This window comes from Sorex araneus, chromosome 4, assembly GCF_027595985.1.
Source record: "Sorex araneus isolate mSorAra2 chromosome 4, mSorAra2.pri, whole genome shotgun sequence".
NCBI classification, from domain to species: Eukaryota; Metazoa; Chordata; class Mammalia; order Eulipotyphla; family Soricidae; genus Sorex; species Sorex araneus.
In genome coordinates this window covers 11,591,903-11,612,704 of record NC_073305.1, presented here as the reverse complement: position 1 = coordinate 11,612,704, position 20,802 = coordinate 11,591,903, and the positions used below count along the sequence as shown (strand labels likewise).

The following is a 20,802-nucleotide window of genomic DNA, read 5'->3' as shown; positions in this document are numbered from 1 at the left end:
TGTCCGAGTTTGCCGGCTGATGCACTCTGGGGCCGGCCGTGCTGTTCTGTTGGCGTGCGGGGCACCTCCTTGACCACCAGGAGGTGTGGGCTGTGGGGAGGAGCCGTAGGAACCCTCGAACCCAGCACCCACATTGCTGATGAAAATGGCCACTGGGCGGCCAAGGCGTGTGGCTTACAGGAGTGAGCATCGGACGGGGCGGCCTCTCTGCCCCCCAGCCTGGCCCCCTCGCCTGGGTCATCCTGGAGGGGAGGGGGAGAGTGTGCGGTTAGGGAGGAGGGCATGGCGCAGGGGGGGTGGCGGGATGCTCCTTGGTCCCGGGACAGACTTCCAAACCCCTCACCCTCCCAGGGTCACCAGCCACCCCTGTCAGAGCCTGTCAGGAAAGGGGCTGGAGGGGCTGGAGAGACAGTGGCGGGCAGGGCCCTTGCCTCGCACACGGCCAACCTGGCTCCGTCCCCCGCCCCACACATGAATCCCTCTAGCCCTCAGGAGTCAGCCCTGAGCTCCGCCAGGCGTGGCCCCCAAGCAGGAATAAATAAACGCCCTTTTTTTTTTTCTTTTTGAGTCACACCCGGCGATGCACAGGGGTTACTCCTGGCTCTGCACTCAGGAATTACCCCTGGCAGTGCTCAGGGGACCATATGGGATGCTGGGAATCAAACCCGGGTCGGCCACGTGCAAGGCAAACGCCCTCCCCGCTGTGCTATAGCTCCAGCCCCAATAAACGCCCTTTTCCTCTTGCTTTTTGGGTTTTGGCCACGCCGGGTGGTGTTCGGGGCTTACTCCTGGCACTGTGCCGGGCGATCATTACTGTTGGGGCTTGGGGCCGGTCATGTGGGAGAGCCGGGGATCAAACCTGGGTCAGCCGCATGCAAGGCGGGCCCCTTCCCCGCTGTCCTGGCTCTCCAGCCAAAGAAAGGGTTCGCAGAGGGAACCTTTGCCAGGTGTGTGTTCTGGGATGTCCCAGGTGAATCCCGGAGGACTCAGATGTTTGTACAAATGGGGGGGGGGAGGCAGATGCACCCCAGGCCCTCCGGGACTGGCAGCCTGGGACCAGCTTCCTGCCCCCCTGGCATCGGGGGCACCTGTGTTGGCTGTCTGGCCTGGGCCCAGGGACACGGGGAGTCGCCTGGCCCTGCCGTGTCCCCCCGACCCACCATCCCTCTCATCCAGCCGCCACCCACCCCTGCCCCTTGCCACCAGGGCCACCCTCCGCCTCCCCTCTGGGCGTCCAGCGTCCCCTCGGCTGACCCGGGGAGGACGGAGGCAGGCGGCCGGCAACTTCCCGTCTCTGTCCGCAGACTACGGCTTCCCGGACTTGACGGAGAAGGCGGGTCCCATCGAAGACACCAGCCAGGGCCAGGAGGGGCCCAGCCTCCCCTCTCCCCTGCCCAAGATGAACCTGGTGGAGCCCCCCTGGCATATGGGTCCTGAGGAGGAGGAGGAGGAGGAGGAGGAGGAAGAGGAGGAGGAGGAAGAGGAAGAGGAGCGGGAGAAGGAGGAGGCTGAGAAGGAGGAAGAGGAGGAGGAGGAGGGGGCGGCGGCGGAGGAGGAGGGGCTGCTGTCCGTGAAGGGACCCCGTGGAGAAGCCCACGCTCAGGCCCCCACGTTCCCCCCCACCAGCAGCGGCCTCACCCCAGTGCCCCCCGAACACAGGCCGGAGGATTCTGGGGAGCCGGCCTCCTCGGGGGTGGGGAGAACGGGGGGACCCCGCCTGCCGCCGCCCTCCGCCGCCCCGAGCACTGTGGCTCCGGGAGCACTGGACTTTAGTAGCCAGGAGGGCCGCGGGGGGCAGCCCGAGGCCACCGTGGGGGCAGCGGGCCCGACCAGCGCGTGGGACGAGGGCCCGGCCTGGGCGTCCTCGCCTCACTCGGGGGCTCCGAGCCGGGCCCCCAGCCCAGACCCCCTGCACCCCGGAGCCTCGGCCTCCCCTCCGCCGACTCCCCAAGACCTGGAACCGGCCGCCTCCACCGTTCCCCTGGGGTGGGACCACCTCGGCCGCCAGGCCCCCGACGACGACGATGAGGACGACGAGGACTCGGAAGCTCGCTCCAGCATGCCCTGGGATTCCACCCAGGTGAGGGGCTCGGGGGGGCCTGCAGGGGTAGGGGCCTGCAGGGGTGCGGGGCCTGCAGGGGTGCGGTGGCCTCGCCGCCCCGAGGTGAAGCTCAAGCCTCGGCTAAGCACAGCCCTGGCTCCGTCAGGCCGCCCCGTGTACCCCCACCCCCATCCACGTCGGCGTCTACACCCACGAGAGCACCAGTGGGGGAGGAAGGGAGCCTGCCCCGGCCAAGTGCGGGCGCTCTTCCCCCCCCCCTCCAGCATCTGCACCCCTCCACATGGCTCCCTGCACTCAAGGGGTCCTCTGCCCCGGCCCTCGAGACCCCCAGGGGTGAGGCGGGCCTGGATGGTGGCCGTGTGCCGTCCCCCGAGGCCGACAGCCGCCCCCTGGCCTGAGTCGGGCCCCCGCTGCCCTCCCCGTCCGTCTGTCTCGTGTCCAGGTGATCTGCAAAGACTGGAGCAACCTGGCGGGGAAGAACTACATCATCCTCAACATGACGGAGAACCTGGACTGCGTGAGTGTGCCGGCCGGGCGGGCTGGTACTGTGGCTCCGGGCTGGGCCCCACCCATGGGCGCTGCTCTGCCCTCTCCCCCGCCAGCCGCTAGTGTGCCTGCGCGCCTTAAACCTCTGCTGACTGGGCTTCTGAGCCGGCAGGCGGCGGGCCGGCCCTTTTCTTGGAGAGCGGCTTCCTCCCGCACAGCTGGGACTGATGCTTGGGGTGGGGGGGCTGGGGGCCACCCACAGTGGGACATGGCAGGGGGCCCGTCTCTCGGCTGTGCCCCCCACTCTGGGCCTGAGGCTTCCTCCTCTCCTCCTCCTCCTCCTCTTCCTCCTCTTCTTCCTCTTCCTCCTCTTCTTCCTCTCCTCCTCCTCTTCCACTTCTTCCTCTTCATCTTCCTCCTCTTCATCTTCCTCCTCTTCCTCCTCCTCTTCCGCTTCTTCTTTCTTCTTCTTCCTCCTCCCCCTCCCCCTCCTCCCCTTCCTTTTCCACCTCTTCCTCTTCTTCTTCTTCTCCTTCTTTCTCTTCCTCTTTTTCTTCTTCTTCCTCTTCCTCCTCCTCCTCTCCTTCTCCTTCTCCTTCTCCTTCTCCTTCTCCTTCTCCTTCTCCTTCTCCTTCTTCTTCTTCTTCTTCTTCTTCTTCTTCTTCTTCTTCTTCTTCTTCTTCTTCTTCTTCTTCTTCTTCTTCTTCTTCTTCTTCTTCCCTCTCCCCCCTCCCCCTCCTGAGCTTATCCTTCCCCCTCCTTACCTCTCCTCCCCCCCTCTTCCCTCCTCCCTTCTTCTTTCAGTTTTGGGCCATACCTCATGATGCTCAGAGCTAACTCCTGGCTCTGTACTCAGGGCTCACTCCCGGCAGTGCTCAGGGGACCCTATGGGATGCCCAGGATCAAACCCGGGTTGACTGCGTGCACGGCAGACGCCCTCCCCGCTGTGCTATGACTCCAACCCCATGTTCATATTTTTCATGAAACAGATCTCCAAAACTTTCTCGCCTTCCAAACTGGACGCCTGTGCCCTTAGCCAGCTCCTCTGGCCCCCTCCCTCCCGTCTGCCTGCCGGCTGGCGGGCAGGCTGCCCCCTCTCTGGGCGCGAGTCCCCTGTGGTACGAATGTGTTTCTTTGGTGATTAGGGATGCTGAATATTGGTCATTATCATTATTCATATGGTTTGCAGGGGGGGGCACACCGGTGGTGCTCGGGGCCTCCTTGCTCTGTGGGCAGGGGTCTCCACTCGTGTTCAGGGAACTAGAGATGGTGCTGGGGACCGAGCCTCGGCCGGCCGTGTGCAAGGCCAGAGCCTGTGTCCGTGCTCTCTCCCGGCCCGAGTGCCGGTGCACCTGCTCAGGGTCTTGGTGTCTCTGATCACACGTGCCCCACACCCCTCTCTCCTGCCTCCTTCACCAGCAGCTCGCATGGCAGTGGTGGGGAAGGGTCTTTAGTCGCCCATACTCTTTTAGGTTTGTTTGTTACTTTCTATTTTGACATAATTTTACATTTACAGAAAAAAAATTAGTATGAAGAAATCCAGTTTGCCTTTGACCCATTTCACTGGTGGAGAGCACTGTTTTGTTTTGTCTTTTTCTTTTTTTCTTTTTGGGTCACACCTGGCGATGCACAGGGGTTACTCCTGGCTCTGCACTCAGGAATTACCCCTGGCGGTGCTCAGGGGACCATATGGGATGCTGGGAATCGAACCCGGGTCGGCCTCGTGCAAGGCAAACGCCCTCCCCGCTGTGCTATCCTCCAGCCCCTGGAGAGCACTGTTTTCGTCTTTGCTTTTTATTTTGGTGGGGGGGGTGGAGGGGTCCCCTGTGGGAGTGATTTAAAGGCACCGACCAGTGTTGTGCTGTGTTGCTAAGAACGCTCTCAGGGACGGCTGGGTGCGTGAGCAGAGCAGACACCCCTGCAGGTAATGCAGCACGCGCTTCCCTCCGTTCTTAGGCCCCACCCCGGACACGGCTTCAGAGCTCCGTCCCTGGCCCTGGGTTAGGATTAATCCAGGATCGCGTATTGCTCTTGGCCATCATGTTTCTTTTCTTTTATCTCTGGGCTTTGGGTCACATCCAGCGATGTCAGAGGTTAGTCCTGGCTCTGCACTCAGGGATCACTCTTGGTGCAGGAGGGATGCCAGGGATCGAACCCGGGCCGGCCGCATATAAAGCAAGTGCCCTCCCCGCTGTCCTGTCGCTCCTGGACCTTGTTGAGGCGGGTCTCAGTGGCGGCTTCCTAAACGCCCTGCCGGGAGAGCTGGGCAGACCCGCTCTGCTTCCAGGACCGCCCTGCTGTGGGGAAGCAGGCCCTTGGCCCGAGACGTCGCGAGGCCTCCAGCAGAAGCCGGGAAGAGGGCCGGAGAGCGTGCCCGCAGGCGGGAGGGGGCTCAGGAAGGCACCGGGAGAGGCTGGGGATGGAGAGGCAGGGAGGGCGGCCGGTCCTTAGCCCTGCAGGGGAGAGGAGCCGCCCCTCAGTCTCCACACGCGGGCGCCCCCGCTGAGCAGAGCCCAGGGAGAGCCGCTGGCACCAGGGCGGGCAGGGAAGCAGCCGACGGGCCACTGCCGCTACCCTGCTCACGGGGGTGGCTCACAACTCTCTCGCCAGCTAATCTTGTCCCCGCCCAGCCCTGCCCTGTCACAGCCCTGCCCCAGGGAGCCTGGGGCCTCTAGATAAGGGAAGATGCAGGAGCCCAGATCTGGATGCGGGGTGCGTGCGTGTGTGTGTTTATGTGTGTGCGTGCGTCTGTGAGTGTGTGTGTTGTGAGTGTATGTGTTGTATGTGTGTGTATGAGTGTACGTGTTGTGTGTGTATGTTGTGTGAGAATTGTGTGAGTGTATGAGTATGTGTGTGTGAGTGTGTGTGGTGTGTGGGTGTGAATGTGTTGTGTGTTGTGTGAGTGTGATTGTATGAGTGTGTTGTGAGTGTATGTGTTGTATGTATGTTGTGGGTGTTTTGTGAGTGTTGTGTGTATGTGTTGTGTGAGTGTATGAGTATGTGTGAGTGTGTGTATGTGTGTGGTGTGTGGTTGTGAATGTGTTGTGTGAGTGTATGAGTGTGTTGTGTGTTATATGTATGTTGTGTGTTATGTGAGTATGTTGTGTGTGAGTGTATGAGTATGTGTGAGTGTGTTGTGTGTGTTGTGTGAGTGCGTTGTGTGTTGTGTTGTGTGTGTTATATGTAGTGTGTGTTGTGTGAGTGTATGTCGTGTGTATGAGTGTATGTGTTGTGAGTGTATGAGTATGTGTGAGTGTTTGTGTGTTGTGTATATGTTGTGTGAGTGCGTTGTGTGAGTGTGTATGAACATGTGTGTGGTGTGCAAGTGTGTGCAAGCAGGTGTGTGGGGAGGGGCTTTCTGGTGCTGGGCTGCCGGGCCCCCTCTCAGGGAGCGCAGAGGACCACGGGGGTCTTCAGGGCCCCCTGGTGTTTCTCCAGACGGGGTCGGCCCTGCTCCTTCCGCCCGGCATCCCGGGCCCTCCCTCTCCCTCCGCAGCCTGACTGCGCGCCACCTCGGGTCTTTCCTCACCTGTCCCCGTCCCGGTCAGGGTCAGAGGTCACCACACAGGAAGCCGCCGCCGCTGTGGGAGCAGCTGGTGGTTCCTTTCGTCTCAGGCTGCCCAGCATGCGCGTCCGACTCCCGAAGGCTCTCCGACGGCCTCTGTCTTCCCAGTCGGGGACCCTCTGCCCGGCCCAGCGGATGGTTTGCGGGTTTCGCCGTGGTCGGCGGCCCCTGCCCGCCGCTTCTCTGTATCTCATCCCCCCCCTGCCCCCCACCCCCGCCTGAGGATTCGCTCTCCCTTTTCCCGGCTCTAATCATTGTAACCCGTGGCGATGCCCTTCCTGCCACGTGCCACCGCGGCTCAGGGTGCCGGGTCTCCTGTGCTGCCTCTGGCACCTTCTGCCTTCCCCGGGGCCTGATTCGCCCCGTCCTCCCTCCCGTGGCCCCAGGCTAGAACAAATGGCCCAAGAGGGGCCTCGGGGAGCTGTCGGGAGCTGGGACAGCCCAGGGGCCAGATCTGGGGCCAGCTTCTTGGGCCAAATTTCTGTCCTCCAGGGACTGGGCTGGGGCCCCGCGGCCAGGGTTAGTGCCTTCCTGGGGTCCCTCGGGGCCCCCTGGGGCCTTCCCTCTCTGCCCTGCCGAGGCCTCGGACAGCTGCCCCAGTCCCTCCTCACAGAGAAAGCCGCCCGCTGAGGCTTCAGGCGCTGTGCTCGTACCCCACCTCCCCTCCCCCCGGGGAGCACTGCAGGGCTGAGCAGTTCACTTCTGCCTCCGCAGCAGCCCGAGCGTGTTGGGCTCCCCCTCGTGCGGGATTGCCGTGCTCGTAGGGAGGAGCAGAGCAGGGCTTGGTTAGGGGCGGAAGAAGGATGCGTTGGGTGAGGGCGGGAGCCCCTTCCCCTCGCCACTGGCACCCGCGCTGACACAGAGCTGACGGGCTCAGAAGTGGGGACTGAGGCCCTGGAGCGGGGGAAGCAGCCTGGTGCGTGGGGAAGGTCAGTGCAGCACGTCCGTGGGGAGGACAGGGCATCCGTGAGGGCCTGGTACACGCCGGCAGCAGGGCTTCCTCAAACACCCCTCCCCTCCTCTTGCTCCCCGGCCCTCAGGTTCCCAGAGTTCTGATTTGTCGTTTTAGTGTCTATTTTATTATTTTTAAAATGCCCCTTTTTTGCACACTTAGTTGAAATCATTCAGCACCCGTCATCTTCCTTTGGAATGACTGCTTCCCGTCATTGTCCCTGAGCACCTTCCGTCTTATTTCAATTCACCTTTTTTATGGCTGCATAGTATTCCACGTGTGTAACTGCTCCATGCCTTGATGGGTACTTCTGTAGTCTTTTTTGTTGCTGTGTTTTTGGGGCCATACCTGGTAGTGCTCAGGCCTCCGCACTTGGGTTACTCCTGGCATCATATGAGGTGCTAAGGATCCAACCCAGGTCGGCCGCGTGCAGGCAGATGCCTCACCCACTGTGCTATCACCCTGGCTAGCCTCTTTTTTGTGAAGTGACCATTTAAATCTCTTGTCCACTCGTGCGTCAGGTTATCTGATTTAAATTGGTTTTTACAAATTATCCCTATATTCTGAGTATGAGAGCTCTGTCATGCATATATAGTAAACATTTTATCCACAGAAGTTAATTTTTGTTTTGGTTTTTGGCCCACACCCAGTGCTCAGGAATCACTCCTGGCTCTGTGCTCAGGGATCACTTCTGGCAGGCTCAAGGGACAATACGGGATGTGGGATTAAACCTGGGGCAGCTGCATGCAAGGCAAATGCCCTCCCCACTGTACTATGTCTCTGGCCCATGAAATTAATTTTTTAAAAACTGGATTATAAAGAATTCGGTTGTCCATTATTTTCCTGTCTAGTGAATGTTTTGGGGTTGCCTTGGGCCTTTGCCTGCTCTGGGTGCTGGAAGCTAGCCTCTCATGCTAGCGTCTACAATTTAATTTTGCCCCCGACACTTTTTTTGTGTATGTGCTCAACATTTTTTTAAAAATTTTTTTATTTTCGGGGGCTGGAGCGATAGCACAGTGGGTAGGGCGTTTGCCTTGCACATGGCCAACCTGGGTTCAATTCCCAGCATCCCATATGGTCCCCTGAGCACTGCCAGGAGTAATTCCTGAGTGCAAAGCCAGGAGTAACTCCTGTGCATCGCCAGGTGTGACCCAAAAAGCAAAAAAAAAAAATTCATAATGTTATTACTTAATCACATTAGTTGATTACATTCAATACTTCAGCACCAATCCCACCACCATTACACCTTCCCACCCCCATTATTTCGAATTTTCCCACCACCATTCAAGCCTGCCTGCCAGGGGCAGATGCTAGGTAATTTATTTTCTGTTGCTCATTATGAATATCATGAGAGGTCGTGTGGCCGCAAAAGTGGCCACGCACTTCTGGAATTCTAAAATTGTAAATGGTTGGGGTCCAGAGACATCTCTGTCGGAAACTAATCTGTTTTGAGATTTATTTGGGCGTCTCTGGATCAAGGCCATTGATGTGCTGAGAGGGCGCTGGGAGGCAGATCGCAGGTGTGACAGCCGGGACCCCACGCGGGCGGGGAGACGGGAAAGCCTGGCCTGTCCCCGCTGCTGCCCTGGGGCCTGGAGCCTTCGTCCCTGAACCCGCGGACCTGGGTTTTTCTTCTGGAAGCCTGAGGCCACCGGGGTTTCATCTGGAGTGGGCGGGGCTGGGGCACCGGCTCCATCTGGGGTGCCCCGTGGAATTGTCTGGGTGCGGGGTGTGGAGAGATCTCGGCAGACTCCTGTCTCCCGGGAGTCTGTGTCTCTGGCTCGAGGACACTTTCTTTCAACACTGTGGTTTACAAAGTTGTCCGTGAAGATTTGTTACAGGCCATTCAGTAGCTCTGACTCTTTGAATTGGAAAAAAGCCACCAGCTAGGTGGCTTTTTAGGGCTTGGGGCCACACTCACCATCGCTCGGGGCTCTGTGCTCAGGGAGCCACTTCCTGCGGGACTTGGGGGACCGTGTGGGGTATGTGGGCTGCTGACCGTATGGGCCGGCCGCGGGCACGGCAGGCGTCCTACACGTGCTGTGTTCTCTCCGCCGCTCGGGGTGGCTTTGGTGTGTGACGTCAGACAGGAGTTGAGGAGCGTGTTCCTTGCCCGCAGAGCTGTCTGGTTGGCAGCTTCTGGATGTCCTGCTTTTCCCTTTTACTCAGCGTGACCTTCGGGTGCCAGGACTCATGGCCACGTTTCAGAGGGGGCCCCTGGCTCAGAGAGCTGCAGTATTGGACTAACAACGGGTCCCTCCTCCCAGAGAAAGCCGCCCGCTGAGGCTTCAGGCACTGTGCTTGCTCCCCACCTCCCCTTTGGCCCCGAGACAGCATTTCCCCCTCCCCCCGGGGAGCACTGCAGGGCTGAGCTGCAGTGAGCTCCCTCCCGAGCCGCCTTCACTTCTGCCTCCCCGGCAGCCCAAGCGTGTTGGGGGTCTCACTCGCAGCAGTGCTCGGGGCTCTCTTCTGGCTCTGGTCTCAGGGATCACTGCCCGGGCTCAGGGACCCCCGCTGTCACTCCAGCCCCAGGTTTTATTTATATGACTCCCAAACCCAGGCTTTCTCCCCTGGCCACTGGCACGGTGGCCCAAGGGACAGTGAGCCCCTCCCGGCTGGCACAGGGCCTGGGGGCTGCAGCCCGGGGGATGTCTCAGCCAGGAGGACGCCGAGCGTGCACCCTTGGGGAACGGGGCTGTGGCATCATGGGGCCAGCCCCCATGCGCAGAGGGGCCCCGAGGCTGCCGGGCCTCAGTGGACCCTGGTCGGTGGTGGCGGGGCTGGACTGCAGTCCTCCCTCACACTCTCACGGGCACACACACAGGCAACACGCACAGGCATATGTACACACACACGCGTGTGGAAGACGGTGACGATGGCCCAGGAATCCAGGCGTTCGCTGGTCGGGGCTGTCCCCCCACACCCACTGCGCCCCCGTTTCCTGGCTCTCTGCTCGGTGAGCGCATGCCAGGGCCTGGCACTTGCCGTGGTAGCCAGGCACGGAGGCTGGCACCGGAGACGCCCTGCTTGGCTTTGGGTTGGCACGACAGCCGGGGACGAGTGGCCCGAGCCGAGAAGAGCCAGAGCCCAGAGCCCCTCCGGGGAGCCGCCGCGTCCTGCAGGGCACCCCAGAGTGTGGCGTCCAGCGGCGGCTCAGAAGGGAGCGGAGTAGGGGTGCTCCAGGAGGAGGAAGCCCCTCCCCCACCCCGCCCTGATCCCTGTCCCCGGTAGAGGCCAGGAGGCGCAGTGACCGGGGGCAGCATCTTCCAGTCCTGGACACAGACTCCTCAGCCCTTGGCCTGCCGCACGCCTGCACCCCCTCCCCGCCCCCTCCCCGCTCAGCCCGGCAGGAGGGAGCCCCTCGGGGTGCCCGAAGGAGCCCGTGGGTGTTCTGAGGGGCCCCGGCACGGCCCCCGGGTGGGCTCACGGCCTCTGGCAGCGGGCACCACGCGCTGTGGCCGAGGCTGGTGGGGAGTGGGGCTGGGCAGCCCCGGCCCCGCTGAGCGGGCGCCCTGCCCCGGCAGGAGGTGTTCCGGCAGCTCCGGGGCCTGCAGCTGCTGGCGCTGGTGGAGGACGTGCTCCGGCGCCACGGCAGCGGCCACGCCGGGGACTGGCACATCTCCCTGAGCAAGCCCAGCGAGAAGGACCAGCACCTGCTCATGGCCTTGGTGGGCGCGCAGGGTGAGCGCGCGTGGGCGCGAGGGCACAGGCAGCGGAGGGTGGAGGGGACGCCAGGAGGGTGGGGGGCTCCCAGCGTAGGTGGGGCAGAGGGGCCACGGGGCCCCCTCGGGGGCGTGCGGTGCTGACGTGCTGTCTCCCCCAGGGGTGGTGCCCACCCAGGATGTCCTGTCCATGCTGGGTGACATCCGCAGGAGCCTGGTGGAGGTAAGTGTGCGGGGCCCGCCTGGGGTCCCGGGAGTCTCCGGGCCCTACTGCAGGGACGGCCCTGGCTGGCCATAGGCCGGCGTGGCCTGTGCTGGGCAGGAGAGCTGCAGGGCCAGAGGCCGAGGGGGGGCTGGCGATGTCTCGGTCCCCCACCCCCAGCCCCAGAGGTACCTTGGCGGGTGGCCAAGCCATGGGGACAGATGGGCAGTGGCCACAGCACCCCACAGCACCCTCCTGGGGCAGAAGATCCCCAAGGTCTGTTCCTAGGAGACAGACCCCCTCACACACGGAGCTCCAGTGCCCGGTGCTCGTGCCTCTCCCGGGTCCCCGCGTGTCTGCTGGGCCTCCGGGCGCCTGCCTGTTCGGGACATGGAGACAACGGGGTGCAGGGTGTGGGGTTCAGGTGTCGGCCTTCTCGCCACGCAGTGCTGGACGCTCACATGGGCCCCCAGACCTCAGGGACACCCCAGGGGGGGGCACCCAGAGAGCCCTGCTGGTACCCCACGTAGGGTGAGCTGGCGCCCGCCTCGCACGCCGTCACCCAGCTCCCACCCCTGGGTCCCCCGTAGGGTCCCTTGAGCCCCACCGGGGGTGAGCCCTGAGTGCAGAGCCAGGACTAAGCCCTGAGCACCACCAGGTGTGGCCCCAAGACAAAATGAAAGAAATTCACAGTGAGAGCCGAGGCCCAGAGAGGGGCAGTGACGAGCCCCAGGCGGACGGTGCGTTGGCGGGGGTGGGGGGCTGTGACTGTCCCCACCCCAGGCCTCCGATCCCGCACCTGCCCCTTCACCAGGCCCGCCAGGGCGCACGGCTCTCCAGGGGGAATTCTGGGCTCCGGAGCACTGGGGAACAGAAGAAAAGATGATTGTGTTGTGGAGGAGTCGAGCAGCACATCTGGCGAGTCCTTAGAAGCCAGCCCTCCGCTGCCCGCCGGGTGTCCCAGAGCAAAGGGACGGACTGGCAGGGGTCTCGCTCCCCCCCAGCTGGTCAGCGGCGCCCTGGCCCCACCCCCGCCGCTCATGGCCACTGGCAGCCGGGGAAGGCAGACTCACCCCAGGACAAGCCGCAGTGTGTGTGTGTGTGTGTGTGTGTGTGTGTGTGTGCGCGCGCGCGTGGGTGTGTATGTGTATGTATGTGGTGTGTGTCTGTGTGTGGGTGTGTTATGTTTATGTATGTGTGTGTGGGGGGGTGTTATGTGGGGTGTGGTCTGTGTGGGGTGGGATGGGTGGGGTGTGTGTGGGGTGTGTATGTGGGTGTGTGTGGTCTGTTGGGGGGGTGCTGTGTATGGTCTGTGTCTGTGGAGTGTGTGTATGTGGGGGGTGGTCTGTGGGGAGGGGTGTGTGTGTTCTATCTGGGGGGCCTGGGGTGTGTGTGGGTGTGTTTATGTGTGTGTTGTGGTATGTGTGTCTGTGGTGTGTTTGTGTATGTGTGTATGGGTACATGTGTGTTGTCTGTGCGTGGGGGTGGGGTGTGTGTGTGGTATGTGTGTCTGTGGTGTGTTTGTGTATGTATGTATGGGTACATGTGTGTTGTCTGTGCGTGGGGGGTGGGGTGTGTGTGTCATATGTGTGTATGTGGGGGGTGTGGTCTATGGAGAGGGGTGTGTGTGTGTGTGTGGTGTCAAGGCTGTGACGCCTGATAGAGTCAGCCCGGCGGCTCGCTGTCACCCTCTGACCCAGCGTGGCACAGCGGGGAGAGCACAGCCTCGCACGCAGCCAACCCAGGCTCGCCCCCAGGCACCTCAGGGTTCCCCACGCTCAGCCAGGCCCTGCACCCCGCTGGCATGTCTCCCCCACCCAGGAGCACCCCCTCTCAGCCGCACCCCGCAGATGAAGCTGCTCAGGGCCCGCTCCCAGGAGGCCCAGGCGCGTGTGCGGGCACTGAGCTGGTGGGGCCGGGCACTGGCCAGCACTCTGGACAGGGGCTGCTGGTTCCCGCCCAGCTTGGGAAGCGAAGGGCCAGCAGTGGCCGGGGGCATGGCCCGGTGGGCCTAGAGCCCCGTCTGGTCAGGGCGGGCGGTGCCGGGGGCGTGGGCTGGGCAGTTTCTGAGGAGCTGCTCCAGGCCAGAGGTGTGTTGGAGCCCCACGTGTGCCAGCACCCCACTCTGCGGCCTCACGCCCCTCCCCACCCCTCCCCGCCTTGAGCTGCTCCCCCAGGGCCCTTGCTGAGGACCCCGGCCCCTGCCCCCCTTCCCCCAGATTGGCATCCAGAACTACTCCATGACAAGCAGCTGCCAGGCCCGGGCCAGCCAGGTGCGCAGTGACTACGGGACGCTCTTCGTGGTGCTGGTGGTCATCGGGGCCATCTGTGTCATCATCATCGTGCTCGGCCTACTGTACAACTGCTGGCAGCGCCGGCTGCCCAAGCTCAAACACGTGGTGAGCCAGGGGCAGGGGGCTGGTGGGGCGGCCCTGGGGCCGAGGGCGCCCTCTGCAGGGCGGGGCGGGGGTGCGGGAGGGAGGAGATCCTGCCAGGTGCCCCTCCCTGCCCTGAAGGTGCGGAGGGAGCAGGTAGTGGGGTGCACGCTCCACCATGGGACCCCAAGGGCACCAGCTCCTCAAGGGGCGGACGCTGGTGCTCAGGGGTCTAGAAGAGGCCCCGGCAGCAGTCCGTAGGATCCCTGGAAGGGGGTTAGGACGCAGCCCCCCCCCCCCCCCCCCCCCCCCGTCCCCGGTGTCCCGGGTCCCTGGAGCGGGGTGCAGGGGCATGAGCACGGCTGCCGCTCTTGGAAGAAGGGAGTGGCCAGCTGCGGCGCGGGGACTCCCCGACCCGGAAGGAAGAAGGAGCCGGCGGGCGCCGTTGGGGCCGGTGGGGGGTGGACCCCCGCGCCCACCAGCCCAGCCCAGTGCCCCTCTCCCCCTCCCCCCGCCCCCCACGCAGTCGCACGGCGAGGAGCTGCGCTTCGTGGAGAACGGCTGCCACGACAACCCCACGCTGGACGTGGCCAGCGACAGCCAGTCGGAGCTGCAGGAGAAGCAGCCGAGCCTGAACGGCGGCGGGGCGGTCAACGGCCCGGGGGGCTGGAGCGCGCTCATGGGCGGGGGCAAGCGCGACCCCGAGGACTCGGACGTGTTCGAGGAGGACACGCACCTGTGAGGCACCGGAGCCGCCGCGCCCGCAGCCCGGCGCGGGCCCCCCGCTTCCCACTGACTGTCCCCACGCCGGCCCGACCCGGGGGGGACGACCCCCCCGCTTCCCAGGCCCCCCGCGGGACCCCAATAAAGCCGCTCGGAGCCGCGCCGGGCCCAGCGTCCGCCTGCCCGACTCGTTCTTGGGAGGGGACGGCGGGGCGGGCACCGGGCACCGCTGCGGGGTGGGCACCGGGCACCGCTGCGGGGTGGGCGCCGGGCCGGGCCGGGCCGGGCGGGTCCTCCGGGCACCGGACACCGCTGCAGGGTGGGCGCCTGGCACCGCTGCGGGGTGGGCACCGGGCCGGGCGGATCCTCCGGGCACCGGACACCGCTTCGGGGCGGGCACCGGGCACCGCTGCGGGGTGGGCGCCTGGCACCGCTGCGGATGGGCACCGGGGCGGGTCCTCCGGTCACCGGACACTGGACATCCCTGCGGTGGGCACACGGCCGGGCCGGTGGTCCTCCGGGCACCGCTGTGGGCCGGCCCGGGTCGGCACCGGACACCGCTGCGGGTGGGCTCACGGCCGGGCCGGGCCGGGCCGGGTCGGTCCTCCGGGCACCAGGCGCCGCTGCCGAGCCGAGCGGGGCGGAGCGGGCCGGGCCGGGGCGGGGCCGGGCGTGTTTACATCCGCCGGGGCGCGCCGCCACCACCGCCGCCCGAGGTCGCCGGGCCCGGGTCCGAGCCGTCCGCGCCATGGACACCAGCGAGCTCTTCGCCAGCTGCAGGAAGGGGGACGTGGGCCGCGTGCGGTGAGGCCCCCGCGGCGCCGGGCGGGCGGGGGTGGACCCGCGGGCCCCGACGGCCCCGGGAGAGACGCGCACGGCCGCCCCAGCCCCCTCCCGACGCCCCTGCGCGGGGGGGCTGCGACTCGGACTCCCCAGCGGGACCCCTGCGGCGCGGCCCCCGCCCCCGCCGGCCCAGGCCGTCGCGAGTGGCCGAGCCTCGGGAGCGGGACCCCGGGCGCCCCGGCGTGGGGACGCTCCTGAGACCCCCAGCCCCGGGCCGGTCCCAGGCTGCTTCTGCCCCCCTACACCCGAGCTTCCCCGCCCCCGCCGGCCAGGCACCCCCGGGAACCTGTTGGTAGTCCCCGAGCTGAATGCTTCCTTGCGCCCCCACTGTCCAGGCTGCCCCGCCGAGTGAGTGATGACCACCCTGCCCGTCCCCGCTTTCCCTCCGCCAGACAGAGGCCAAGTGTCCTGGTCTCCCCGTGCCAGCCCCGCTGCCCACCACCCCCTCTCCCAGCCCCCCTTCCTCCTCTCTCACCTCCTCCAACACTTCCTCTAATGCCATCACCTCCTCCTGCATCACCTCCTCGGCCACCTCTGACACCTCTTCCACCACCTCCTGTCACTATCACCGTGTCTAACAGCACCTGCCACCTCCATCACCTCCTCTCACACCATCACCTCCACCCCCCATCACCTCCACTAACACCATCACCTCCACCCCCCATCACCTCCACTAACACCATCACCTCCACCCCCCATCACCTCCACTAACACCATCACCTCCACCCCCCATCACCTCCACTAACACCATCACCTCCTCGGCCACCTCTCATCACTCATACCACCATCAGCCACCACCTTCTCTGCCTCCATCACCTCTAACATCGCCACCTCCTCCCCTGCTCTCTCCGTAGCCTCCTCGCTGCAGTGCTCCCTGTGCCCTTTTGCCAGGCCACCCCCCTTTGGTCGCGGGCCTGCCTGCCCTCTGCTCCCCCTCCCTCCCTCCCTCTCGGGGTCTTGGGGTCCCTCTCCCACACCCTGCACCTGTGGCCTCACCTGGCTCTGACCCCCTCCCTGGCCAGGTACCTGCTGGAGCAGCGTGATGTGGAGGTGAACGTGCGGGACAAGTGGGACAGTACCCCCTTGTGAGTGCCCAGGGGGCGGGGCGGGGGCGGGGCGGGGGTGGGCCGACAGCCCTGGCCCCCTCATCCCTTCTCCGCCTTGCCCCTGCAGGTACTATGCCTGCCTGTGCGGGCACGAGGAGCTGGTCCTCTACCTCCTGGCCAACGGTGAGAGGGGTCCTGTGCTGGGCCTGTGTATGTGTGTGTGTGTTTGTGTGTGTGTGTGCTCCTGCCCTGGGCCCCGCGCCCTCCCTGGGCATCGCTGCCTCCATGGGGGCAGCCCCTGGGCACCACGCCCCCTCCAGGCTGCGCTCTGCACCTGGGGGGCTGCACCTCAGTGGCAGCACCCAGCTCTGAGTCCCTCGGACAGCTGGTCCCCAGCCAGCCCCTGCCACTGGCGCCCCCACGCGGGCACGCCATGCTCTGCTGCCCCGGGGCCTCGGCAGTGTGGCCCCTCCTGCGGGCACCACCCGTTGCAGGACCCCTGTCCGGCTCCTGCGCCGTCGCACCCCTGGTGACCTCCCCCGTGCCCTGCTGGCAGCTCCTCCTGCCTCCGGTGGCAGCCCCGGCACGTGTGTTCTCTGCCGTGGAGTGGGCAGTGAGCCCGGGCTCTGCTTCATGCCCGCGTGCCCGGCCGAGGCGTGGGTGGGCTGATGCGAGCGAGTGGACGTGTGGGGCTGGACGCTGAGGTCCAGGGGTCCAGGGAAGGGAATGGAGGGCTCTGGGCCCCGGGCGGTGTGGATAGCCTCCCCAGGCGGCTGAGCCGGAGCCTGGCCCGCAGGGGCGCGCTGCGAGGCCAACACGTTCGACGGGGAGCGCTGCCTGTACGGGGCGCTGAGCGACGGCATCCGCCGCGCCCTGCGGGACTACAAGCAGGTGACAGCCTCGTGCCGGAGGCGGGACTACTACGACGACTTCCTGCAGCGGTGAGCACGGGCCGGCTTTCGGGTGGCTGTGTGTGCGCTGTGTGTGTGAGTGTGAGTCTGAGTGTGTGAGTGCCCGTGTGTGAGGGTGAGGGCGAGTGTATGAGTTTGTGTGTGCGTGTATGAAAGTGTGTGTGACTGATGTGTATGAGTATGTGAGTATATGAGTGACTGTGTTTGAGTGTGTATGAGTGTGTATATGTGTGCGTATGATTGATGTGTATGAGAGTGAGTGTGAGTGCATGTGTATGAGTGTGTCTGAGTGTGTATGACTGAATGATGAGTGTGTATGAGTGTCTAAATGTGCATGTGTAGAGTGTATGAGTGTATGGCTGTGAATGATGAGTGTATGAGAGTGTGCAAGTGTGTATGAGTGAGTGTTTGTATGAGAGTATGTGTGTGTAGGAGTGTGCATGTATGGGAGCATGTGTATGAATAAGTGTAAAAGAGTGTGTATAAATGCTCATGTGTACCAGTGTGTGAGCATGTGTGAATGTGTGACAGGGTGTGAGCGTTTGAGTGGATAGGAGTAATAGTGTGTAATAGTGTGAGTGTACATGAGTGTGTATGAGTGTGAGTGTATAAGTGTGTATGAGTGTGAGTGTATGAGTTTGTGTATGAGTGTGTGATAGTGTGTAATAGTGTGTGTACATGAGTGTGTATGAGTGTGTAAGTGTATGTGTGAGTATATAAGTGTATAAGTGTATGAGTGAGTGTATGAGTGTGTGATAGTGTGTAATAGTGTGAGTGTACATGAGTGTGTATGAGTGTATAAGTGTATGTGTGTGAGTATACAAGTGTATGAGTGTATGAGTGTAAGTGTGTGTGTGTTTGTGTATGAGTGTATGAGTGTGTGATGGTAAGAGTGTGAGTATATGTGTGTGTGAATGTGTGTGCATGAGCATGTGTGTGTGATACAGTGAGTGAGCGTGTGAGTGTGTGTCAGCCGGTACCATTGTGCATATGCCTATGTGCTGGCACGTGTGTGCGTGTTGCCCTGTGTGTATCTGTGCGTGCATGTGGGGTGTCCGCCTGGGTGTGGCTGTGTGTGGTGCCGCGGCTGAGCGCCCCTCGCCCGCAGGCTCCTGGAGCAGGGCCTCTACAGCGACGTGGTCTTCGTGGTGCACGGGCGGCCCTTCCGGGCGCACCGCTGTGTGCTGGGCGCACGCAGCACCTACTTCGCCGACATGCTGGACACCAAGTGGAAGGGCAAGAGCGTCGTGGTTCTCCGGCACCCTCTGGTCGGCCCTTCTGCGGGGTGGGGGGCCCCGGGCGAGCCCCGGACAGCGGGGACTCTGCTGGGTGCCTGGCCCTGACTGCCTCTCCCCGTGCCTCTGCTCGCAGATCAACCCAGTGGCCTTTGGGGCCCTGCTGCAGTACCTGTACACAGGTGACCCCCGGGCCCGGCGGGGACACGGGAGGGCTCGTCGCGGTGGGGCCAGCGTGAGGTGGGCTCCCCAGCGCCCTGTGGGGTTGGGACACGGCCTGGCCCCCGTGGGGTCCTTAATTCCAGGGCTGCCGGCAGGACGCCCGCCTGGGACCCCCCTCACCGCCCGCCCTGCCCGGCAGGCCGCCTGGACGTGGGCGTGGAGCACGTCAGTGACTGTGAGCGCCTGGCCAAGCAGTGTCAGCTGTGGGACCTGCTCAGCGACCTGGAGGCCAAGTGCGAGAAGGTGTCTGAGTTCGGTGCGTGGGGCCTTGGGGTGTGGGTCCCCTGGGCCAGGGCTGGCTGTGCCCATGTGGCGTCCTCACGCGCTCCTCTCTGCAGTGGCGTCCAAGCCGGGCACGTGCGTGAAGGTGCTGACCATCGAGCCACCCCCCGCGGACCCCCGGCTCCGGGAGGACCTGGCCCTGCTGGCTGATGGCGCCCTGCCCCCGGAGCTCCGTGTGAGTGGCCGGTGGGCAGGAGGCTGTGGGCGACCAGCGCTTTCCCGGGCTGTCCACTTCTCTCTTGCCCATATTGGCTTGTCCTGAAACACGCACCCCGGGCCTGTGTGACACCATCTCCTCTCCTGTCCCCAGGGCGACCTGGGAGAGCTGCCGTTCCCCTGCGCCTGTGCCTTCAACAGCTGCCCCGACGTGTGCTTCCGCGTGGACGGGCGGAACTTCCTATGCCACAAGGTGCAGCCCTGGGCCACCCCTCAACCTGGCCAGTGCTGCTCTGGCCCCGCCCTGCCCTGCCTGGCCAGTGCTGCCCTGGCCCCGCCCCACCCCACCTGGCCCTGCCCCACCCCACCTGGCCCTGCCCTGCCCCGCTGGGCCCCGCCTCACCCCACCTGGCCCCGCCCCTGCCCTGTCTGTCCAGTGCTGCTCTGGCTCCTCCCATATGGCCCCGCCCTGCCCCACTTGGCCCTGCCCCTGCCCTGCCTGGCCAATGCTGCCCTGGCCCCGCTGGCCCCGCCCTGCCCCGCCTGGCCAATGCTGCCCTGGCCCCGCTGGCCCCTCCCGCCCCACCTGACCCCGCCCCTGCCCTGCCTGGCCAATGCTGCCCTGGCCCCGCCCCACTTGGCCCCGCCTCACCCCATCTGGCCCCGCCCCTGCCCTGCCTGGCCTGTGCTGCTTTGGTTCCTCCCATATGGCTCCGCCCCTCGCAGGCCACGCCCACACCAGGCCTGGCCCCGCCCCCTCAGGGGCCCCCCCTGAGTCCGGCTTCCCGCAGGCCTTCTTCTGTGGCCGCAGCGACTACTTCCGGGCCCTGCTGGATGACCACTTCCGGGAGAACGAGGAGCTGGAGGCTGCAGGCGGCCTCCCGGCCATCACCCTGCATGGCATCTCCCCCGAGGTCTTCACCCACGTGCTCTACTACATCTACAGCGACCACACGGAGGTGGGCCCGGCGGGGTCCCCCACGTCCCCAGCAGCACGTGTGTGTGGGGTGACAGGGACCCCAGGTTAGGGTCGTGACCCCGCAGGGCCTTCGGGGGTCATGGCCTCTTCCTCCGGGCCAGCCCTCCTGTTCCCGCTGCCGCCCGCCCTGCCCCAGCCCGTTCTCCAGCCCTGGTTGGACTTGGGTTCTGGACCCTGCACGTGTGTGGTCCCGGGAGGGCCCCCTGCCCCTGCCTCGGCCCCTGGGGAACGGGCCGTGCGGGCGGGCTCGAGCAGAGGCTGGGGTTGCAGGGTGGGCGCCGTGGCGGGCCCGGGGGCCCCTCCTCACCCCCGCCGCCCCCCGCAGCTGCCGCCCGAGGCGGCCTACGACGTGCTGAGCGTGGCCGACATGTACCTGCTGCCCGGGCTGAAGCGCCTGTGCGGCCGCAGCCTGGCGCAGCTGCTGGACGAGGACAGCGTGGTGGGCGTGTGGCGCGTGGCCAAGCTCTTCCGCCTAGCGCGGCTGGAGGACCAGTGCACCGAGTACATGGCCAGGGTCATCGAGAAGGTGGGCCATGGGCGGGCTCCGCGGGGCGGGCGGGGGTGCCGCGGCAGGGGGCGCGCCCTGACCGGCCTGTCCGCAGCTGGTGGAGCGGGAGGACTTCGTGGAGGCCGTGCGGGAGGAGGCGGCGGCCGTGGCGGCCCGGCAGGAGACGGACTCCATCCCGCTGGTGGACGACATCCGCTTCCACGTGGCCAGCACCGTGCAGACCTACAGCGCCATCGAGGAGGCGCAGCAGCGGCTGCGCGCCCTGGAGGACCTGCTGGTGGCCATCGGCCTGGACTGCTGACCGCGGGCCGGCACCGGCCCTGCCCGCCGGGGTGTCCTGGGGGCGGGGGAGGGGGCGCTCCGCAGCGGAGCCCCCGGGGAGGATGACCAGGGCACCGGGCCCCTTGCGCCCGTCGCACACGCCAGCCTCGCCCGGGCTGGGCAGCACTCAGGGAAAGGGGGGCTCAGCGCCGCCCGCCAGCAGCCCGCCCGGGGGCTTTGCTTCCCCACCCCCGCCAGCTGCGGCCGCGCCCCGGGCGGTTGCTCGGGGCTGTGGGTAGGCTGTGTGGCAATAAAGCTTGAGTTCACTGTGA

General features: G+C 65.0%; 2 protein-coding genes across 2 annotated transcripts in view; both read left to right on the top strand.

Annotated features, from left to right (window-relative positions):
* The window catches only part of PODXL2 (podocalyxin like 2), a 31,312-nt gene extending 17,109 nt beyond the window's left edge, over window positions 1-14,203 (top strand). The window contains exons 3-8 of the mRNA XM_055136358.1: window positions 1,305-2,080; window positions 2,505-2,579; window positions 10,590-10,746; window positions 10,889-10,950; window positions 13,149-13,328; window positions 13,831-14,203. Coding sequence (XP_054992333.1) covers window positions 1,305-2,080; window positions 2,505-2,579; window positions 10,590-10,746; window positions 10,889-10,950; window positions 13,149-13,328; window positions 13,831-14,046 — 1,466 coding nt within the window. The 3' untranslated portion in view covers window positions 14,047-14,203. The remainder of the gene's footprint in view (window positions 1-1,304; window positions 2,081-2,504; window positions 2,580-10,589; window positions 10,747-10,888; window positions 10,951-13,148; window positions 13,329-13,830) is intronic.
* Window positions 14,204-14,676: 473 nt separating this feature from the next.
* ABTB1 (ankyrin repeat and BTB domain containing 1) lies at window positions 14,677-20,802 on the top strand. The gene is made up of 12 exons (XM_055136916.1): window positions 14,677-14,831; window positions 15,893-15,955; window positions 16,044-16,099; window positions 16,713-16,857; window positions 17,936-18,095; window positions 18,199-18,244; window positions 18,424-18,540; window positions 18,623-18,741; window positions 18,877-18,975; window positions 19,514-19,681; window positions 20,027-20,227; window positions 20,304-20,802. Exons 1-12 carry the CDS (start codon window positions 14,776-14,778, stop codon window positions 20,508-20,510), a joined length of 1,437 nt encoding a protein of 478 aa, XP_054992891.1. The 5' UTR covers window positions 14,677-14,775; the 3' UTR covers window positions 20,511-20,802.